The sequence below is a fragment of the Nicotiana sylvestris genome, chromosome 12, assembly GCF_000393655.2.
Source record: "Nicotiana sylvestris chromosome 12, ASM39365v2, whole genome shotgun sequence".
In the NCBI taxonomy this organism is placed as follows: Eukaryota; Viridiplantae; Streptophyta; class Magnoliopsida; order Solanales; family Solanaceae; genus Nicotiana; species Nicotiana sylvestris.
Window position 1 is genome coordinate 165740792 of NC_091068.1, and position 21445 is coordinate 165762236.

General features: G+C 35.8%; 2 protein-coding genes across 2 annotated transcripts; both read left to right on the forward strand.

The window, feature by feature from the left end:
• Nucleotides 1–4231: 4231 nt before the first annotated feature.
• Nucleotides 4232–12152, forward strand: LOC104227010 (probable protein S-acyltransferase 1). The gene is made up of 6 exons (XM_009779138.2): nucleotides 4232–4741; nucleotides 5302–5496; nucleotides 5684–5992; nucleotides 7168–7389; nucleotides 10629–11288; nucleotides 11705–12152. The coding sequence occupies exons 1-6, from the start codon at nucleotides 4685–4687 to the stop codon at nucleotides 11708–11710; spliced, it is 1449 nt and encodes a 482-aa protein (XP_009777440.1). The 5' UTR covers nucleotides 4232–4684; the 3' UTR covers nucleotides 11711–12152.
• A 944-nt stretch (nucleotides 12153–13096) lies between these two features.
• Nucleotides 13097–16046, forward strand: LOC104227011 (magnesium-protoporphyrin IX monomethyl ester [oxidative] cyclase, chloroplastic). The gene is made up of 5 exons (XM_009779139.2): nucleotides 13097–13662; nucleotides 14555–14619; nucleotides 14726–15053; nucleotides 15185–15283; nucleotides 15617–16046. Exons 1-5 carry the CDS (start codon nucleotides 13204–13206, stop codon nucleotides 15878–15880), a joined length of 1215 nt encoding a protein of 404 aa, XP_009777441.1. The 5' UTR covers nucleotides 13097–13203; the 3' UTR covers nucleotides 15881–16046.
• The last annotated feature ends 5399 nt before the right edge of the window (nucleotides 16047–21445 follow it).

Below are 21445 nucleotides of genomic sequence, written 5' to 3' on the forward strand. Positions count from 1 at the left end.
TCTACATGACTCAGCCAGAAGGATTCAAAGTTGCTGGAAAAGAAAATATGGTGTGCAAACTTGAAAAATCGTTGTACGGATTGAAACAATCTTCTAGACAATGGTACAAGCGATTTGACGAGTTTATGTTGCGGCAAGGGTACAAGAGAAGCAAATACGATCATTGTGTGTATTTGCACAAGCTTAAAGATGGTTCCTTTGTATATCTTCTCCTATATGTTGATGATATGTTGATAGCTTCCAAGAATTTGGAAGAAATTGATAAGTTGAAGATTCAACTGAAGAAGGAGTTCGAGATGAAGGATTTGGGTGAGGCAAAGAAAATTCTTGGCATGGAGATAATTAGAGATAGACGTTCAAAGAAACTCTGTTTATCTCAAAAGGAATATTTGAAGAGAGTACTTCAACGTTTTGGCATAGATGACAAGACTAAGCCAGTTAGTACTCCACTTGCTTCCCATTTTAAGCTAAGTACTACTATGTCGCCAATGGATGAAGCTGAACGAGAGTATATGTCAAAGGTACCATACGCAAATGTTGTTGGTAGCTTGATGTATGCAATGGTTTGCACAAGGCCTGACATTTCACAAGCTGTTGGAGTTATTAGCAGATATATGCACAATCCAGGGAAGGAGCATTGACAAGCTGTGAAGTGGATTCTACGGTATATTCATAATACTGTAGATGTCGGGTTAGTTTTTGAGCAGGAAGACAATCAGTCTGTAGTTGGATATTGTGACTCAGATTTTGCGGGTGATATGGACAAACGAAGATCAACTACTGGTTATGTGTTTACTTTTGCAAAGGCACCAGTTAGTTGGAAGTCTACTTTGCAGTCAACAATTGCTTTGTCTACAACAGAGGCAGAGTACATGGCTATTACAGATGCTGTGAAAGAGGCAATTTGGCTTCAAGGATTGCTAAAGGAGCTTGGTGTTGAACAAAAAGGTATCACAATTTTTTGTGATAGTCAAAGTGCTATTCAATTAGCGAAGAACCAAGTTTATCATGCAAGGACGAAGCACATTGATGTTCGGTATCATTTCGTACGAGAAATCATAGAAGAAGGTGGAGTCACGGTGAAGAAAATTCATACTACAGAGAATCCTGCTGATATGCTGACAAAGGTGGTGACTGCGGTCAAGTTTCAACATTGTTTGGATTTGATCAACATTGTTGAACACTGAAGATTGAAGATGAAGACACAACCAAAATTTGTTATTGAGAGAGAATTGAAAATGTGGAATTTTGCCAAGGTGGAGATTTGTTGAAGTTTGGCAAAATGCCAAAGTCCCACATTGGTTGGGAGTTAAGTTTGGAGGGGATTTTTCCCCTATAAAAGAAGGCCTAATGTTTAGGATTGAAACACACACCTCTCATTTGCCTTCTCATCTGTTTAAGGCATTTGTATCTTCTCTCTTTAGTATTATTTCACTTGTATTTTTGGAGTGAAATAAAATATTGGTTGTGTCCGAGGAGTAGGCAAAATTAGCCGAACCTCGTAAATTCTGGTGTTCCCTTTATTGTTGTTTTATTGTCTTATTTATTATTTGGTGGCTGTCATAATTTTTGGTATAGTAGTTGTGACTTATTCACACTATATACATTTGGCTTCCGCAACAGTTCCAGCATGTTATGCTGGAAGTTCATACATAGGTGCACCAATCTCCAATATATTATGCTGGAACTTTCCATGTTGCAGCAAAATAGTGGCTATTTTTCGATGATTTTGCAAACGCTAGCTATTTTTCAATTAGCAATCCGAAAACTGGCTAGCCCGTGCTATTTTTACTTTTTCCCACATTGCATATCTCCGGCCTTTTTTTGGTCCCACCCGGTATTCGATAATTGCATTGGGACTTGACTAAATCCGGATTCGTGCCGGAAAATCCTATATTGGGAGGGTAAAGTGCCCCCTAACAAAGGTTACTCTATACCTAAGGTTCAAACACGAGACCTTTAGTTAATGATGAAAATGTATTTACCATTTCATCGCAATCCTTATGGGTGCATAGCACCAACTCGATGAGCAGTGGAATACATGACTATCGAATCTCAAAAATAACAAAAACTTAAAAAAATCACAAAACCTCCCCCCCCCCCCCCCCGAAAGACAAATGAATTGTGCTGTGCCTGCACGTTTTTGCCTAAACAACAAACACCAGACTGTACAATATTGAAAACACGGTTTTCTATTTCGTAATATAAAACAGAAATGAAAGAGTTTTTTAAAATAATATTTAATTCCTTCATTAGCTTAAATAATATTTTTCTTCAATCCCAATCTCGAGAAGAATATTTGTCACGACTTACTTTACAAAGTAATTATTTTTGTGTGTCTCTCTCTTTGTGTTTGCGGGCTTGTCCATATCATACTTAAATAATCATATTTGCTAGTTATGGATTTATGATTCAAAATATTTTAACTCTATGTTGTCTTAATTTATTTTGAAAGGGTATGTAGCTTTGTATTATTTGTTGCCACTCGCCATAAGTTCAAACATAAGAATTGAGTATAAATAATTACATAATTTGGTTTAATTACACCATTTACTTTACACCCGGCAATATTCACCTCTCGCAGGGAATTATAATAATAACAATAAATCCAGTGTAATCCAACAAGTAAGGTCTGAGGAGAGTAATGAGTATGCAGCCTTAGCCCTACCTTATACATGTAGAGAAGCTGTTTCTGATAGACCCTCGGCTCAAAACAAGCATGCGTAATTACAATAGTATTGAGAAAGAAATACAGTAGTGCAAAAATCAGGAAAGCAGTAACAACAACTAGATAGTAGAAAAATCAAGAGACAAGCAACATCATGAAGTAATAGAATTTTAAGGATATGAGAATATTAGAATAACGCTATTACTACTAGAATGAAAGGCAATATGCTCAACTGCGTATTAGCCTTCTCCTAGAGAATTGAAAAGCGTAATTGCTCCCCTTAATTACATCAATTCAGTGTTAACAAAGTATTATTTAATCAGAAAAGCTTATCATTATACAACTTCACCTAATTACTCTCAAATCCAAAATTCAAATGACACTTAACTAAAAGGTTACTTAAGAATACTACAATATTTCTAGGGAAAATTTATCATCCAAAACCAATGTAACTAATTCCATAATCGAGAATTAACTAAGTTTATTGCAACCGGGCAAAATCACTTTAAACTAAGATATTCCATTTAGAACTAAACATAAATAAAGAATCCCATTTATAACATAACAAAGAATTCCATTTATCATAATTAATGTCAAATGTACCCTTATCCTAATTTATTATTTCCCAATTAACCATGCATGAAATGAATAAACTTTCTCTTACAAAAATTTAAGTTATATACATTGATGATGTAAATCTTTTTACACAATCACTTTAATTTAACATATTATAGACTTGTTGTAAATTACTTACTCTTATTAACTAGATTACTAATTCCACTAATTAACTGGAGTTACTTATAATTTTTTTTAGGTATAATAATATAATTGTTATAAAATAAAGACTATAAAGTAAAGACAAGTATAGAGAGAAACTGATATATTATTCGAATTCAAACTGATGTACATAATGAACTGAAATCTCTTCTATTTATAGAAGAAAGGAAGCTGCTGTGTAAGCTGCTACTATACCAGATATGGATAATCTTCTACTAAGAGCAATGTTTATCCATAACGGAGTACTGAAAGGATAAGCTTATTATACTCGGTATGGATAATCTTCTACCGAGGGTAATGTTTATCCATAACTGGGTACTGAAAGGATAAGCTTATTATACCCGGTATGGATAATCTTCTACTGGGGGTAATGTTTATCCATAACCGGGTATCGAAGTGATAAGCTTCTTCAGGAAGCTTATTTCCAATAGAGTACTTAAATAGATAAACATATTTACGGTGGAGTCTCATATGGTTAAGCTTCTTCAGGAAGCTTATTTACAACGGAGTAGTAAATGAACATCCATAATATAATATATTTATAACAATAATTCTTTTTTTTTTTTGTTTGCATTGTGTGTTTCTAATTCCATTTATAGCAAGGTACAAAATAACAGTTAGATACAACCAGATAACGGAATATCGGCAGAGAGAAAAACAAAAGTTGGTTAACTGAAACCCAAAAAAGAATTCAACATTTTTTATTTAAAAAAGTTAAATTTAATTAGAGAAAAAAGAAATTCAAGAGAGAGAAAGAGAAAAAGCATAATTGGAGAATTTTCACACATATTGGATGGGTACATTTCATCAATATTTTTGGAGAGAAGAGAGAGGGGAAGAATCCTTTCTGGTTAAATCCGTCTTTGACACATAAACACAACAACAACAACAACAACAAAAAAAAGCAGCTGTTTCTTGATCACATATTTTGCGTCAAAATTAAGAAAAATAAAAAGACTTTCTCTTTCTCTCTCTTTTGTTACATATTTTATGTCCAAACCCCATTTCTTGAAACCCCCCGTCAAGACTTTTAATTCCCAAAATGTTCTTAAATTGTTGATAAAAAGAGGATCTTTTTCTGAGTTTGATATGATTTCCTTAAATGGGCTATTGCAAACTGATTAATAGGAGGATAAGAGAAGGAGTTTGATTGTTATTTTGGGATAAGAAGCATAGCAATCCAGAAAGTTGAAATTTTTTGGGTTGTCTTGTTTCATTAAATTCCAAATTTTCAAAGTTATGGTTCGTGAAAAACATAAACCTCTGAGGCTTTATCAGGTTTGGAAGGGAAGCAATGTAAGTGTGTCTCTTCTTTTGGATTCTGCTCTTTTGTTTTTTCAGTATCCCATATGTATTATTTTACTTAATAGAAAAGAGTAGTGAGAATTGTCAGAACCATATGAAATTTTTTATTTTTGCAATTTAGTAGTTTATTCATGTTGAATTTGAATAAGTGTGTTTTTAGCTGAAACTTTAAGTGTGCTCTGTCTGTTTTAAGGGTGATTAATAAGTGAAGCGTCGATAGCTTTGATTTGGGTTTTCATAAATGACAATTTTCACTTAAAGTTGCGGACTTTATGCAAGTTGTTTATATTTGAACTTGAAGATGCTGCTTTCATCTCCTTATGTTCTTAAACTGCTTGTTTGATGCGACAATTATCAGTTAATGTCTGCTTTCATCCAGCTGATATTTTGCATAACCGAGATGATGCAATTTTTATACTCTTAAATCGCTTGTTACATATGGTCAAATTGTTCTTACTTTCACGTAATAGTATCTGTCAATATAGTGAATTATTCAGACCTTTCTATACCATATCTTTTACCTTCACTTTTGTGCTTTTAAATGTTCCCAGAAATTCTTATGGGGTGGAAGATTGATCTTCGGTCCGGATGTGGCATCATTGTTTCTATCAACACTTTTAATTGCTGGCCCGGCACTTGCTTTTTGTATAAAAGTCTCTTGTGTAATCAGACATCGCATCAAAGAGCACAAAGATGCTGGTCCTTGGTATCCTATCCTTGGAATTGGAGTAGTTCTTACCATTATGGTACGAAATTTCTTCATCATCCTTAAAATTAGTACCACGTGGGTGATTCTGCGTTCTGATTTCTCCGTTTCTGGATAACCTATTCTTTTCCTTTTGGGAGTTAATTGTGAGTAAATGTATAATCTGTAGCTGACTGATGTGACTTGAATGATGAAGCTGCTGACCAATTCTTTAATATCTTATGCAGGATATAGTTTTTCTCTTTATGACATCTAGTAGAGATCCTGGGATTGTCCCAAGAAACACGACACCTCCTGAATCTGATGAAACATTTGATATACATACTCCTTCCATGGAATGGGTCAACGGTAGAACTCCTCATTTGAAACTTCCACGAACAAAAGATGTCATCGTGAATGGACACACAGTTAAAGTCAAGTACTGTGATACATGTTTGCTGTATCGGCCTCCTCGTTCATCTCATTGTTCTATCTGCAACAATTGTGTTCAAAGATTTGATCATCACTGTCCCTGGGTTGGTCAATGCATTGGACTTGTACGTATTGCTGACTATGCGTTTCTTCAAGCAAACTTGAACCATATTTGGGTTGCTTATGTTACCAGTTGATAAACTGTCTACTTGTGTGTGCATGATTATGGTTATGTCTAAGTTGAAATAGTACATGCATTGTGAAATGAATAAAATTCCATCACTGCATATCGAAAAGTAAAAGCTTATGGTAGCGAAAGTTAATATAGCTTTTCCTCACTATTCAGCTATGGAGTCTTTTTTTCAAGAGCGTAATTCTGGATTTCTAGTTAATAATTTCCGTAGATTATCAGGGAAAGCCATTATATTGAGGAAAAGTGGAGCGTACTCATATAATAGTTTGGCACGAGATGCTAATCAGCCTTATGAACTGATATAAGTGATGGCATGAGATGTCAATCAGCCATATGAAGCATTGGCGGAGGTAGGATTATCGCCAAGGGGGTTCAAAAAAAGAAAAAAGTTAAACAGATTGTAGCTAGTGAGAATAGAACCAATGACCTTGCAAAGATTTTGAACCCCCTTGACCACTAAGCTATGCTTTTGGGTTGTTTCAAGGGGATTCAAAACATAATATATAGAGGTAAAAAACAGATTTTGCCTTACATATATAGTGTAATTTTTCGGCGAATAGGGCTCGATTGAACACCCTTCCGCCCCCCTAAATCCGCCCCTGATATGAAGTATGATTCTGTCGACACTCATCACAAAATTTTGTTGGACGAAAAAGAACGAATTCATTGACGGTGAGGAATATATGCAGACTAATGCTTATATCTTAGTGAATGTGTAAAAAATTAGATAATCCTTTCCTAGAGTATGAGTTGTAAGAAGGAGATGTTAAAGAATTGGTGAAGGATTGAAGAGGGTCAAATGTAGTTCTTTTTTTTTCATAACTTGAGATATTAATATCATTGTATTTCCTTTAAGTTCTTGTTATAAATGATCTATTGGCAATACCAATGAAATGGAAGATTCTTCTTTTATTCTACTCTATCACTTGGGAGGGTAACTTGTCATGCAAGTTTATGTCCTTTGAGAAATAAGATACTAAAGTTACTCAAGATTGTAAAGCACTGGATGCAGTAGGATACTAGACACTAATTTGAATGAGATATTATGACATCATACGACCTTTGAATAATTTGCTGATATGTTTTCTATTTCTGACTTGGTTGCAGCGGAATTACAGATTCTTCTACTTGTTCATATCTACGTCAACCATATTATGTGTATATGTCTTCATCATATCTTTGGTCAGTATTCTTCATCGTGGTGGAAACGTATGGAGAGCTATTTCACAAGATATCTTGTCAGATGTTCTCATTGTATACTGCTTCATTGCTGTTTGGTTTGTTGGTGGCCTTACTATTTTCCATTTTTACCTGATCAGCACTAACCAGGTGACCGTTCTAACTGAGATGTATGCTAACAAATTAGTTATGATTCTTCTGCAATTTTATCTGCAATATGAGCTGCCTTATCATGAATTGGCATCATTAGAAACTGCAACTTAAAATTACATACTTTCTATGGTAAATCATCAGCACTAACCAGGTGACCGTTCTAACTGAGATGTATGCTAACAAATTAGTTATGATTCTTCTGCAATTTTATCTGCAATATGAGTTGCCTTATCATGAATTGGCATCATTAGAAACTGCAACTTAAAAGTACATACTTTCTATGGTAAATCATGTCTTGCCATTTTCGTTAGAGTATATCCTGCAGTATGAATACTCTAATCTGGCCCGAATTTCTGGCTGCTATGATATTAGAAGTTTAGAACACATAAAAACCAAATTTTATTGATTGTCCATCTAAACATCTAGTTGGATCTCCATGCTTCAGTATGAGCTGCAACCTCTGGACCATATTTGATATTCCTTCTTGTTTTCTTTCTTTTTCTTGGTTGTTGGTAGGTTGTCCTTTTGCATCACACTTATGTTTATTTGTGAGTTCTGTGTGTAATCTTCTCTCTTTCAGGGATTTTATGGAATATTTAGTAGACAAACTTTAGATGTCTTGTCCTGGTTAGAGTAATAATGCGTGCAAGTGAGCCTGCTGACATAAAATGTGAAAGTGAACCTGCTGACATCTACAAGCGCTTAGAGTAATAATTTGTAAAATCCCGTAGAGTAATAATATGTGAAAGTGAACCTGCTGACATCTATTAATACTGACCCCTTAAGTTTGTCTTGATGTATAATTGGAACCAGTGTGTCCTCTCAACTTTCTTACACCTGTTGTTCTTCAAGGTGTCGTTTCTTAGAATATTGACTTCCAAGGATTGAGCTCTTAAATATCGGGCTATGATATGGATCTAACGTTAGCATATAATTTACTACATAAACCCCACTACCACCCCATCCAAATACGTTAGGGAACTTACACTAAGGATCAACTTCCATAATATTTCTTACTCTACAACAACAACAACAAAAACAACCCAGTGAGTTTCCACAAGTGGGGTCTGGGAAGGGTAGAGTGTCCGCAAACCTTACCCATACCCTGGAGAGTAGAAAGGCTATTTCCGAAAGACCCTACGAAAAGAGACAATATATCAGTACCATCAACAGGACCATATGAGTAATAGAACCAGAAAATTGATGAAAAGCAATAACAATAACAAAAACCAGTTAATAAGGCCTGATATTATGAACAACGAAAGAATAGAACAATAATCGCTAGCAGCCTAGGACAAAACCTTATCGGACTAGCCTCCTATCCGGACGAACCTTATCAGCTACCTTCTAACCTACCACCCTAATGCTCGACTTCCACATCTTCCTCTCAAGGGCCATGTCCTCGAAAATCTGAAGCCACGCCTTGTCCCACCTGATCACCTTTCCTCAATACTTCTTGGGCTCACCCCCTCCCTCTTCTCGAACCCGCCAAGGCCAACCGCTCACACCTCCTGATCGGGGCATATGGGCTTCTCCTTTGCACGTGCCCGAACCATCTAAGCCTCGCTTCCTGCATCTTGTCATCCACAGGGGCCACACCCACTTTCTCCCGAATATCTTCATTCCTAATCTTATCCATCCTAGTGTGCCTGAAGATTCACATCAACATCCTCATCTCTGCTATTTTCATCTTCTGGATATGTGAGTTCTTAACTGGCCAACACTCTTCCCCATACAACATGGCCGGTCTGGCCACCACTCTATAAAACTTACCTTTGAGTATCGGTAGTACTTTCTTGTCACACAAGACTCCAGATGTTAACCTCCATTTCAACCACCTCACCCCTATACAGTGTGTGACATCCTCGTCGATCTTCCCATCCCTCTGGATAACCAACCCATGGTACTTGAAACTGCCTCTCCTAGGGATGACCTGTGATCCAAGCCTCACGTCTAAGCCCGCTTCTCTCGACTTAATGCTGAACTTGCACTTCGACTATTCTGCCTTAGTCCTGCTCAACTTGAAACCCTTAGACTCAAGGGCCTGTCTCCAAACCTCCAGCCTCTCGTTAACGCTGCCTCGCGTTTCATCAACCATAACTATATCATTAGCGAACAACATACACCATGGCACCTCCCCTTGAATATGTCGTGTCAGTGCGTCCATCATCACAGCAAATAAGAACGGCTGAGCGCAGATTCTTGGTGTAAACCTATAACTAGGAAGTGCTCCGAGTAGCCTCCCGCAGTCCTAATCCAAGTCTTAGCTCCATCATACATGTCCTTAATCGCCCTAATGTAGGCAACCGACACATTTTTTGCCTCCCGGCATCTCCAAAGAACCTCCCTAGGGACTTTGTCATATGCTTTCTCCAGGTCAGTAAACATCATGTGCAGATCTTTCTCCCTATCCCAGTACTGTTCCACCAACCTCCTAATAAGGTGGATCAATTCCGTAGTCGAACGACCCGGCATGAACCCGAACTGGTTGTCGGATATAGATACCGTCCTCAGCCTTACTTCCACCACCCTCTCCCCCGCTTTCATTGTATGACTTAGTAACTTGATACCCCTATAGTTGTTGCAACTCTGGATATCATCTTTGTTCTTGTACAACGGTACCACCGTACTCCATCTGCACTTATCCGGCATCCTCTTCGTCCCGAAAATAACATTAAACAGCCTGGTCCCCCTCTTCATTCAAAAGTTTATGAAAGTATGTCTGCCATCTTCGCTTAGTCTGAGCCTCTCCCATCAAAACTCTACCAATAATTTTTCTTACTTTGCGGACAATAATCTACAATGCATCGAAAATTATGAGAATCCCAGTATAGTGGCTCATTAATACTCTCGGTGATGTATAGAGCATACTGCATTAGTTGAGTTATTCCTTGGACGGCTTTCTTTCATTACTAATTTGGATTCTGTCTTTGCTGGTCATATTGTTCTGACAAGCCAATTAAAATTCATCAACAACGGAAGTTCAAGTCTCATTTCTCCTTTATGGTTTAGGAGCTAGAGAAGCCCAATATATATGGCACAGTATGTTAGTGAAATTCTTAAGACAATATCATGAACTTTTTCTTCCCTTAGTTTTGAGTCCTCTAAACCCCCTCCTCACCCCCGGCCTACAGTTCTCTATATTTACCTGCTTGAAATATAAATCTGATGTGTTGCTTCATATTTTTACAGAACCATTTTTGTTTTTGTTTTTTCTTTTCTGTTGCTTTTTGCAGACTACTTACGAAAACTTCAGGTATCGATATGATAAGAAGGAGAATCCCTATAATAGGGGGATGATTGAAAATATAAAAGAAGTTTTCTTTTCCAGGATCCCACCTTCCTTAAATAAATTTCGAGCGATCGTTAAAGAAAATGACCTTGTAATGATTGAGCGACCAACTTCCAGCTTTGTGGGAAACATCACTAGCTCAAAAGAGAAGATAGATATTGAGATGGGAACGATGTTTCCAGAGGATAGTGGACTTACACTTCCTGAAATTTTGCGGAATTTGGAATATGAGGAGATAGAGGATACTTTAAAAAGCCGGGAAGGAACTGGAGATACTTATTCTGATTCTGGTGATTATATACGAAGCATCTCCAGCTTAACAGAGAAAGTTGATATTGAGGTTGGAGATAACTCTGCAGAAGATAAAGGAGTCGCACAGCCAGAAAATTCAGAGAATATGAATGGCGATAGCATGAAGAAAAACTTCAAAAACAAGGATGAAGACAGGAGAAATGATTATCAACCTTTTTGGTTTTCTCTTGAACAAGATAAAGAAAGTGTAAAGAGCTCCACTCTAGGAAGTGGATCTAATGTAGAAGAGCACTCAGAAGAAGTAAATAGCTCGGCTCAGTATATGACACCAATAAATGAACCTAGCCCGAAGGTATCTATTTTTCATTTTCTTTAACTGCTTATTTTCTTTAGTATATCAGTACTCTAGTTCTATGTAAAGACTAGGACCACATATGTTGTTACTCTATTAAGAGCCATTGCTTTGGCTTCATCGATGTTATACTTCAAGATGCATGCTCAATCAGAAGGTTCAGGAACGGTATTGTGTTTGAGAGTGTTGGATCGATAATGTGATAATATGTTTTATTCCGTTGCTGGCGTTGTTCGTCGTCTAAATGATCTATCACCCCCTTTAGTTATTAAAGCTTAATGGCGTTATTGTGCTATCATTTCCTCTTTCTTGAGAAAGTTTTGGTTCTTCAACAGTAAAAATTGTCATCAGAGACTGCTGTAGTCTTTTGGATATTAATCAAAATGACATTAATGACATTACCATTTTTGTTTCAGGTCTAGCATACAGTACAAGGAACTCCTCCTTAAGTCTTTTCCGTTTTACGTTGTGCACAAGCTGAGAAAATCTGCTTTCCTCAAGGATAGCATTTGGCAAGCTTGGGAACACTACCAAGATACACGACTTTTCAGATTATCATTGACAAGATCAGAAAACGAATTTGCAGAATTGTGTTTGAAATAATGCAGGGTCTTACTTGAGATGAGAGAGCAGATCCTGTTGGAGTTCAAAATTGTAGATAGATTGATGAATAGCTCTTTTCTCTTAAATTGTTCATCCTTTACTCCAACTCCATGCAAAGTCTCCTTTTATTCTCTTAAAAACAGTGTGGATAGTTTGCAACAAGATGTGAAGCTATAGGATTATGGAAATATTGTTGGAGAACAAATAGATAGATGTGTGTAAATTTGATTTTGCAGCTTCTTATTCCATGTTTGTTTTCTATTGGAATGTTTTTGATTTTTTTTTTCCTTTTGGGCTTTAGTCTCATGATAAATGCCAAAGAAATTTCCAATTGACTACTATTCATGTCATTTCCCTTTTGTTCTTGCTATAAAATTTGATTCCCACGAACTAGTTTAACTATGGTACCAAGGCAAGATAAAAAGAAACAACAACTAAGGTAGGAAAATTACTACAAGTGGTGAAAGAAAAACTACTTTCCTACTTTATGTTACTCCATCCGTTTCAGTTGATGTGAACTTATTTCTTTTTTGGTCCGTTCCAAAAAGAATGATGCCTTTCTAAATTTGGAACCAATTTAGCTTAAACTTACAATTCTACCCTTAATGAGAAGCTTTTATAACTATACAAATACTCTGGGCCCATTTTTTATTTGCTTAGGACCACAAATTCTAAAAATTTTCATTTTTCCTTAAATTCTGTGTCCAGTCAAACAAGTTCACATAAATTGGAACGGAGGCAGTATTATTTTTCGGAGTGGCGTATTCAAGACTCAAACTCTATAGGTGTACTATTTAAAGTTTTTAGTATTGAATCCATCATATTTTAAAAGTTATGAGTTCATATCTATTATTTATTATGATTTTAATAAATTTTTACATAAACTCTCTCCCACATAAATTACCAAACACAAGAGTGAGTAGTAACCAATCAAAAAGACCACATGAAAGAAACTCTTAAAGATTAAATACAAATAGAATATTTTCAACCAGTAGTACTAGGTGAATATCTTGAGAAATCTATAAAAAAAAATTAAAGAAAAATCTTGAGAAATCTACATGGAGAAACATAGACCACAACTACTACTTCACTATTGGCACAAACATACAAAACTTACAAAGCTACCATGTAATCGAGCTGGCCCATCACAGTCTGCCACGTGTAAAAAACCCACTTAATCCCCTAGATTTCATTGGATGAGATTAGATTCCATCACTGTCATCTAAATTCATATATTTCCCCTCCACCTTTCATTTCCCTTGGCTTCACTTCTTTCAAAGAACTGTAGTTTCTGCTGAAGTTATCGAAAAAAATGGCAGCAGAAATGGCTTTACTAAAACCAATTACCAAATTCAACACCTTTAACACCACCACCACTTCACGGCTGAGCAACCGCAGACTGCCGTTCACAGTGAGAATGTCAGCCACCACAACTCCACCAACTTCAAAACCAACCAAGAAAGCTCAGAAACAAGGAATTAAAGAGTCCCTTTTGACACCAAGATTTTACACAACTGATTTTGATGAAATGGAGACACTTTTCAACACTGAAATCAACAAGAACTTGAATGAAGCTGAGTTTGAGGCTCTCTTGCAGGAATTCAAGACTGATTATAATCAGACTCACTTTGTTAGGAACAAGGAGTTTAAAGAAGCTGCTGATAAAATTCAGGGACCTCTTAGGCAAATATTTGTTGAATTCTTGGAAAGGTCTTGCACTGCTGAGTTCTCTGGTTTTCTTCTCTACAAGGAGCTTGGAAGGAGGCTCAAGGTTTGTGTTTCTTGTTCCTTTACTCCTGTTTTTACTGTAGTCAATGGGATTCTTGAGACTTTTTGTTCTGAAATTAGCATAATTAGTTGAGAATTTGATCAATTAGCTCATGAGTGTGCTCTTATTGTAGTTTTTGTGTTTTTGTGTTTTTTTTTTTTGTGAAAATGTTAGTATAATTATTTGGTTCAAGTGGTCTGAGCTTGTCTAGGTAGCTTTTTAGCTTCTGTTAAAGTGAAAGTTTAATATCTTCCAATTATAAGTGTTATTCTAAATTATAGTTTGATGTCTAGAATGAAAAATCAAGTGGTAGATGATTTGCTCATAGCATTCTCTCTAACACCTGTTTAGTGTTCAAGCATCTGATAAGAAAAAGTAGACGAGCACATTTCTTTAATAAGGTAGAAAAAGTAGCTTCTGTCTGACATTGTATAATATTAATATGCAACGAGAGTAACCCTCAACAAGGCTGTAGTTGATTTTGAGCAGCTTATATCAGTAGCTATTTATGTTCGTGTTCACTTATTATCTTCTTGCTTGTCAACCAATAAAAGTGCAACCCCTCCCCCGAAAAGAAAAAAGGAAAAAATAAGGTTTGTGCTTTTTACTCTACTAGCAAAGTTTGTACCGAAAACAGCCTCTCTATCTTCATAAGATAGGTTAAGGTCGCGTACACACTACCCTACCCAGACCCCACTTGTAGGATTACACTGGGTTTATTGTTGTTGTTGTTGTACTCTACTAGCAAAGTTTACTTCTGTTGTGCTGTGTTCAATCTTCACAATGGAGACTTTAATCATGGTTACAGAATTAATAAAATAGGTAGTTCATGGCCAATAATGAATAGCTCCGCTTTTGTTCCCATAACCAACTAACACTTGGATTGTTTATGCAGAAAACTAATCCCGTCGTTGCAGAGATTTTCTCCCTCATGTCCAGGGATGAAGCTCGCCATGCTGGGTAAGCTCATGTTGTTACTCTCTCTTTGGGCATGGTTAATGAGGAATATTAAAATTACTTAGAATTTACGAGTACTGAGAAGGTTTGGCTGGTCGGGATTTTGCAGGTTTTTGAACAAGGGTTTATCTGATTTCAATTTGGCATTGGACTTGGGTTTTTTGACAAAAGCGAGAAAATACACTTTCTTCAAGCCAAAGTTCATCTTCTATGCAACTTACTTGTCTGAGAAAATTGGATACTGGAGGTACATTACCATATACAGGCATCTCAAGGCCAATCCTGAGTACACATGTTATCCAATTTTCAAGTACTTTGAGAACTGGTGCCAGGACGAGAACCGCCACGGTGATTTCTTCTCTGCTTTGATGAAAGCACAGCCTCAGTTCCTCAATGACTGGAAGGCAAAGTTGTGGTCTCGCTTCTTCTGCCTTTCGGTAACCACCTGCATTTGAATATCCTTTCATTATGATTAGCCAACTGAAAGGCTTTCACATTGCCTTCTACATAGAGATTGTTTCACCTGTTTGACAATAATCTTACTAATGTTTTGACTAATAAAATGCAGGTTTATGTCACAATGTACTTGAATGACTGCCAAAGAACAGATTTCTATGAAGGCATTGGGCTTAACACCAAAGAATTTGACATGCATGTCATCATTGAGGTGATCATTTGGCCGTATTTTACTCCTCCATTATCTTTGCTTGATTTTTAGCAATTCTGTATGTTCTACTTTTTACTGCATTTGTTTGTATAGAAATCTTTAGGATGCCATTTCATGCACATTTTGTTAAAAAAAAAAAAAAAAAAAACCTAAATTAGACTTGCATTTTTTAGCCTGCCTAGTATTTGCTAAGTTTGTACCTCGGTTTACCTTGTAAATTGTTGTATGCAGTAAAATTGGTAAACTGTTAGGTTTTAACATTGTTGCCTTTCTTCTTCTGGGTCATAGGCATAGTATATTCACTAAGCTGTTTCAAAATCTTATCTTGTGCAGACAAACCGCACAACAGCAAGGATTTTCCCTGCTGTCCTTGACGTTGAGAACCCAGAATTCAAGAGAAAGTTGGACAGGATGGTGGAGATTAACCAAAAAATACTTGCTGTTGGGGAGACTGATGACATTCCACTGGTGAAGAATTTCAAAAGGATCCCTCTGATTGCAGCTCTGGCTTCTGAGTTATTGGCCGCATATCTCATGAAACCCATTGAGTCAGGTTCAGTTGATTTTGCAGAGTTTGAACCACAACTCGTCTACTAATTTCCTTTTCCCTCGTGACTTTGTGAAAAAACAGAAATCAGCTCTTTTCACATAGAGGTGCATGTTCATTGTTGTAAGTTATATAGCGTATTTAAGAAACACTTTCCTGCATAGAGGACACTCCCTTGTATTATCTTGATAATCTAGAATGAATTTCTTGTGAGTACATCATTATGTTTTCATCTTGACTGGTCTCAGTTATTAGTCGTTCTTCAATTGACAACGGTTTTCTCCTTAGATTTGTATACTGTTTTGTGCAAAAAGAAAATGGAAGACTTGAACATAAGGATCTGCAGATAAATTATCGACACAACACCAGTTATTCTAGCATGTACGCAACACCTTACCATTAAGAGATTTGCAGCTGTAAAGCTAACACATGCTAATTCCATTGTAAACTTCCTAATAACTAAGCACATACTCTATTCCATATATGAACAAGAGTGGTGAAATTTCAGAATTTGCAGGTTATGGAATTCTTCTATTTGCAGCCATCAGTGAACTTTTTACTATGGCTAACTGACTAGTGAACTGATCTCTATTTTCTAAACCTAAACACGAATTCATCTATGCTCGAAAATCTAGTGACTTAATCAAATAAAATACCTATAAATACTCCTGCAAATGCCATCTTTGTCAACAATCTGTTGTCTGTTGAGGAAAATGGAATTTTTGTCAATATTCAAGAAGGGGTAGCGAGTTACCATCATCTGATCCCCCTCGGCGAGATAAGCGATTTACATGTTGACCAGCGAAAATTGCTTAAATTTCACACAAAATGATCACAGATAAGGCATTCTGGCACCTTCATTAGCTAAGAAATGGTTGTTCCAAATAATCTGAATTTTGGCTTTCATCTTTTGCTTTTAGTCCTTCCATGAAGGAACTAGCAATTCAAATGTCCAAAATGCAAATAATTAGCCTCATTGAGCAAGCCACAAACACGTATATATGCTCCTTGGTCATATGACCCCAAGAGCAAGGTGGGAAGTTATTGGAGGGAAGGATGCCGAGGGTCTATTTGGAAACAGCCTCTCTATCCCAGGGTAGGGGTAAGGTCTGCGTACACACTACCCTCCCCAGACCCCACTAAGTGAGATTATACTGGGTTGTTGTTGTTGTTGATCATATAATCCCCTCCCCATGAATAACCCCACCATATCACCTGCAAAACATATATTAGTTAACCATAATTAAGTTACAAAGTGCGAACACGTTTCATGTATTTATTGATTGAGTTAATCGTGTGTACGTTTTTTCAAGATCCATGTCCTTTGTCGTCAGGAGGTGCTGCAATCATGAAGCTAATCCCCTCGGTTGAAGCAAACACCTCAACGCAAGAAACTGTTGTGGGGGGGGGGGGGGGATACTAAACTCCTCAGAATAAGTTTTGGGTTGAAAAATAGAAATCAAGTAATTAAATGACGCTGACAATCAAGAAAATAACAAAAGGAATTAGCCATATTCTCAGTGTCATTTGGGTGTGCTATTATAACTATACCTATAATGGTTTCACAAAATATTACCACTATTTAGTTCTGTTGAATTGTCCCTTGAATCGAGGGTTTATCGCTATCTCTATAAGGTAAGGTAAGGTATGCGTACACATTATTTTTCCCAGACCCATTTATTTGTTATTGTTGTTTAGCCCTGTTGAAGGAAGATGGTGGCAGTAGGTTTGACGACACCAAAAATAGACTAACCATGATAATCCTCTCACTTAAAGAGGAATTTTCGGAAACCACTATAATTTAGTAGCTATTAACTTTCTATAGCTATCATATACATATTTACTTCCTGTAGTTAATATTTCGTTGCTACCAGACTGTATTCGCGAAACTGTATTCATGAATACAATCGCGGAATTCGCCAAATAAGTAGGGAATCCAACCGTTTAATAACGGAAAGAGGATTAATTAGCGTGTATCTCTCCTAATTTAACTCAACAAAATCAATTCTACAAAATTCGTTGCTACTGTGTTGTATTCCAAGTATTCGCGCGACTATATTTATAAATACAGTGAGGTACTGCCTAAAAAATAGGGATCACACCTGTTTAATTATGTATTCCATGTATTCGCGTGACTGTATTTATAAATACAGTGAGGTATCCGCCTAAAAAACAAGGATTACAAATGTTTAATTATGTATTCCATGTATTCGCACGAATATATTTATAAATACAGTAAGGTAATCCGCCTGAAAAATAGTGATTACGGGTTTTTAATAACGGAAAGCGCAATATTGAATTGTATTCAATTTCACTATATTGAATTCAGTAGTATTCAAACAACAATAAATCAAGATATAGCATGTATACCGTTCTACTCAATTCGATTGTATACATTGTATTCAATTCATTGATATTCATTATTTATTATATGTTGTATTCAATTCGACTATATTTAACATAACAAAAAACCACAAAATAGTGATATTCGACTGTATTCAAAACAGACCTTCGGAATACATAAATATAGGCAAAAATATAATGTATTTATACAAAAATATAATCTTTTGGAGTGTATTTGTACAAAATATAATGCATTTGTATTATTGTATGTGACTCAATTATAAAGAAGAGAAGAAAGTTCGTTGGAGATAGCGTTTTCCGATCAAGCGAAATGCTATATGCATTGTATTAAAACTAAAAATGGATACGAACAAAAACTCCGCCCTCAAATCTTCTCCGACGACTCTGCTTTAGATTTCCAAAAGCTCAATTTGTAGCCATGGCCAATTTGTTCGCCTACTTTCTCTTTGCTTCAGATCTATTCTCTTCGCTTCAGAAAGTCCACCATCACCACCAAAAATAGATGCCTTGATGGAAAAGTGAGAGAGATTTGAGGGAGAAGAGAGAGGATTGAGAAATCTTGCTGATAGAGAGGGATAGAAGGAAGAGAGAGAGAGAGAGAGAGAGAAAGAACATAACTGACTTATTTCATGCTTCAATGGTAGGGTATAAAATAAATACCTATTTTGCTATGAGATAGAATAGGTAGCTATAAGTTAATATTTTAAAATTATTTTTGGTTTATAATAAATACGGTGTAATAATTTGCTATAGGAGATAAAATTCCCAAATTAAATATATGAGTTTAAGTATATATATATATATATATATATATATATATATATATATATATATATATATATATATATATATACATTAGAGTAAGAAGTTTTACAGTATCACATTACCTTTAGTTGTTGTAGCACGTGACCCGTTTTATTTTTATGTCTTGTTTTTAATATTATAAAGACAAAATTACAGAATAATGCACTTCATAAGCTGACTTTGTAGTATTTTAGTCAGTTACAAGTTTGCAAATGTGTAGCCAATTATCAATAAGTTTAGATCAGAATTATTTTTCCATTTTTTTGATTCTTTATATCTTCTGGCATGAAATATTCGTGAATTTTCATTCTCTTTTTTCCTCAAGTTTATACATACCTATCACAACTACAAAAACAGACGTGGAAAACCTCAAATTTCATCTCTTTTAATGCTAATCTTGTTAAATTTGAATATAATTTTGTGAGAAATTTGGAGTGGATGTTGTTTGAACTTATTAGAAATAGTGTAAGTATGCTATATACAAAGTTTGAAATCATTTGATAGAGATTTGAACTAGTTTTATACAAGAATTGCAAGTGAGAATCTTACAAAAAGTTCGTCAGAGATGCTTATACACTTTTATACAATGTTATAAACTTTTATACAAAAACTTACATTATATATATAATTGTATAAAAGTGTATAAAGATGTATAGGTACAATAGTGAAAATATTTGTGATATACTATGTATATATGTGTAAATAATGTATCAACCTTGCATACAATATTGTATAAGTGGTGTTTATACACTATTATACAGTACTCATACAGTATTATACACTATTATACAAATGAATCATGTTAATGGAGCTTTATAGGTTCTTCTCTTCATTGGGCATCTTCTGAAATTTCACTCAAATCTAGTTTAAATCTACTCCAAATCACTTCAAATTTGAGTTTTGAACTCCCTTTGATGATCGCAATCAATTGGGACAACACCCAATTCAAATAACTAACAAATTGAAAAATCTTATTTTTGAATTGAAGCTTCGAGCGACCTTTATTGGTGACTTCTATTTTTCAAGTTTGTAATCAACCACTGAGATAAAAATTACATGTGGAATGAGGATAAGATTGAGACAATGCCAACATCTTCTTTCTAGTTTGATGATCCACCAACCTACCAAGTGAACTTCATAGTTCTCTCCATTCATGTCACGACCCAAACCGATGGGACGCGACGGGCACCCGGTAACTCTACCGAGTACCAACGTAACGTATCTTTCTTATTACAAAATACACGTGACATACGGGCCTAGTAGGCCAACATAATCATTTATAAACTCAAACATAGGCCGACAAGGCCGTACAATCTTTCACGTATACGACATATGTCTACAAGCCTCTAAGAGTACATAAATGTCATAAAGGTCGGGATAAAGCCCTGCTATACCAAACAATACACGTCTAAATCACACTAACCAAACAAGCAACTCCGAAGCAAATGGAGCGCACCAACATCTTCCGCTGAGCTGATAGCCTACTTGGAGGGCTCTCGACCTGTCTATCGGGACCTGCGGGCATGAAACGCAGTGTCCCCAGGCGAAAGAGACGTCAATACGAATAATGTACAGAGTATGTAAGGCACATAAGTAAGTACATAAGAGACATGGAAGAAATATAGAGTACATGACTCAACCTGTAAGTCTGAATAACTTTGTAAATCATAAATTACTTTTAACGTCATGCATATGCGTATAAATGTCATGTCGTGCATAGGTACATGTTTCATAACATCATCAGCCTCTGAGGGCATCCCATCACATCATATTGGCCGTTGTGGGCAAAATCATCATCGTATACCAGCTGATCAGGTGGTGGTGCGTATATAACGCCATAACCTTTCCCATATCCCATATACTCCCCATATCCCATATACATATATATACATACATATATACTTGTATATAATGTCGTTTGAATCGTATTTACATATATACACGTATATAACGCCGTTTGAATCATATTTCAGCCACTGTGGGCAACATCATCATCATATACCAGCTGATCAGGTGGTGATGCGTATATAACGCCGTAACCTTTTCCCATATCCCATATACATATATATACATATATATACATATATACGCATATATAAATCCATCTGGTCATGGGTCAATGCACATGAATGCAATGCGTGAAAAATACGTTAATAAAATCTTTCGGAATTGTCATAAGATTATTTTGCCTTTGAGTAATATCATAAAGTAACCTCTTTTCAAATTTTGTATTTTTCTCAGACCCATGAAGAGATGATAAATATTATGACACATGAAGATTCAAGAATATAGATATTTTTAATATTTCTATGAATAGAGTCATTCATGGAATTTGTGCATTTGCACGTTTCGCTCGTATCGTATGGATCATGCCTAAAGAAAGAAGGGATAGCCTTAACATACATGTTCCCGAAATTATTTGAACGAATCTACTTCTGCGAAATATG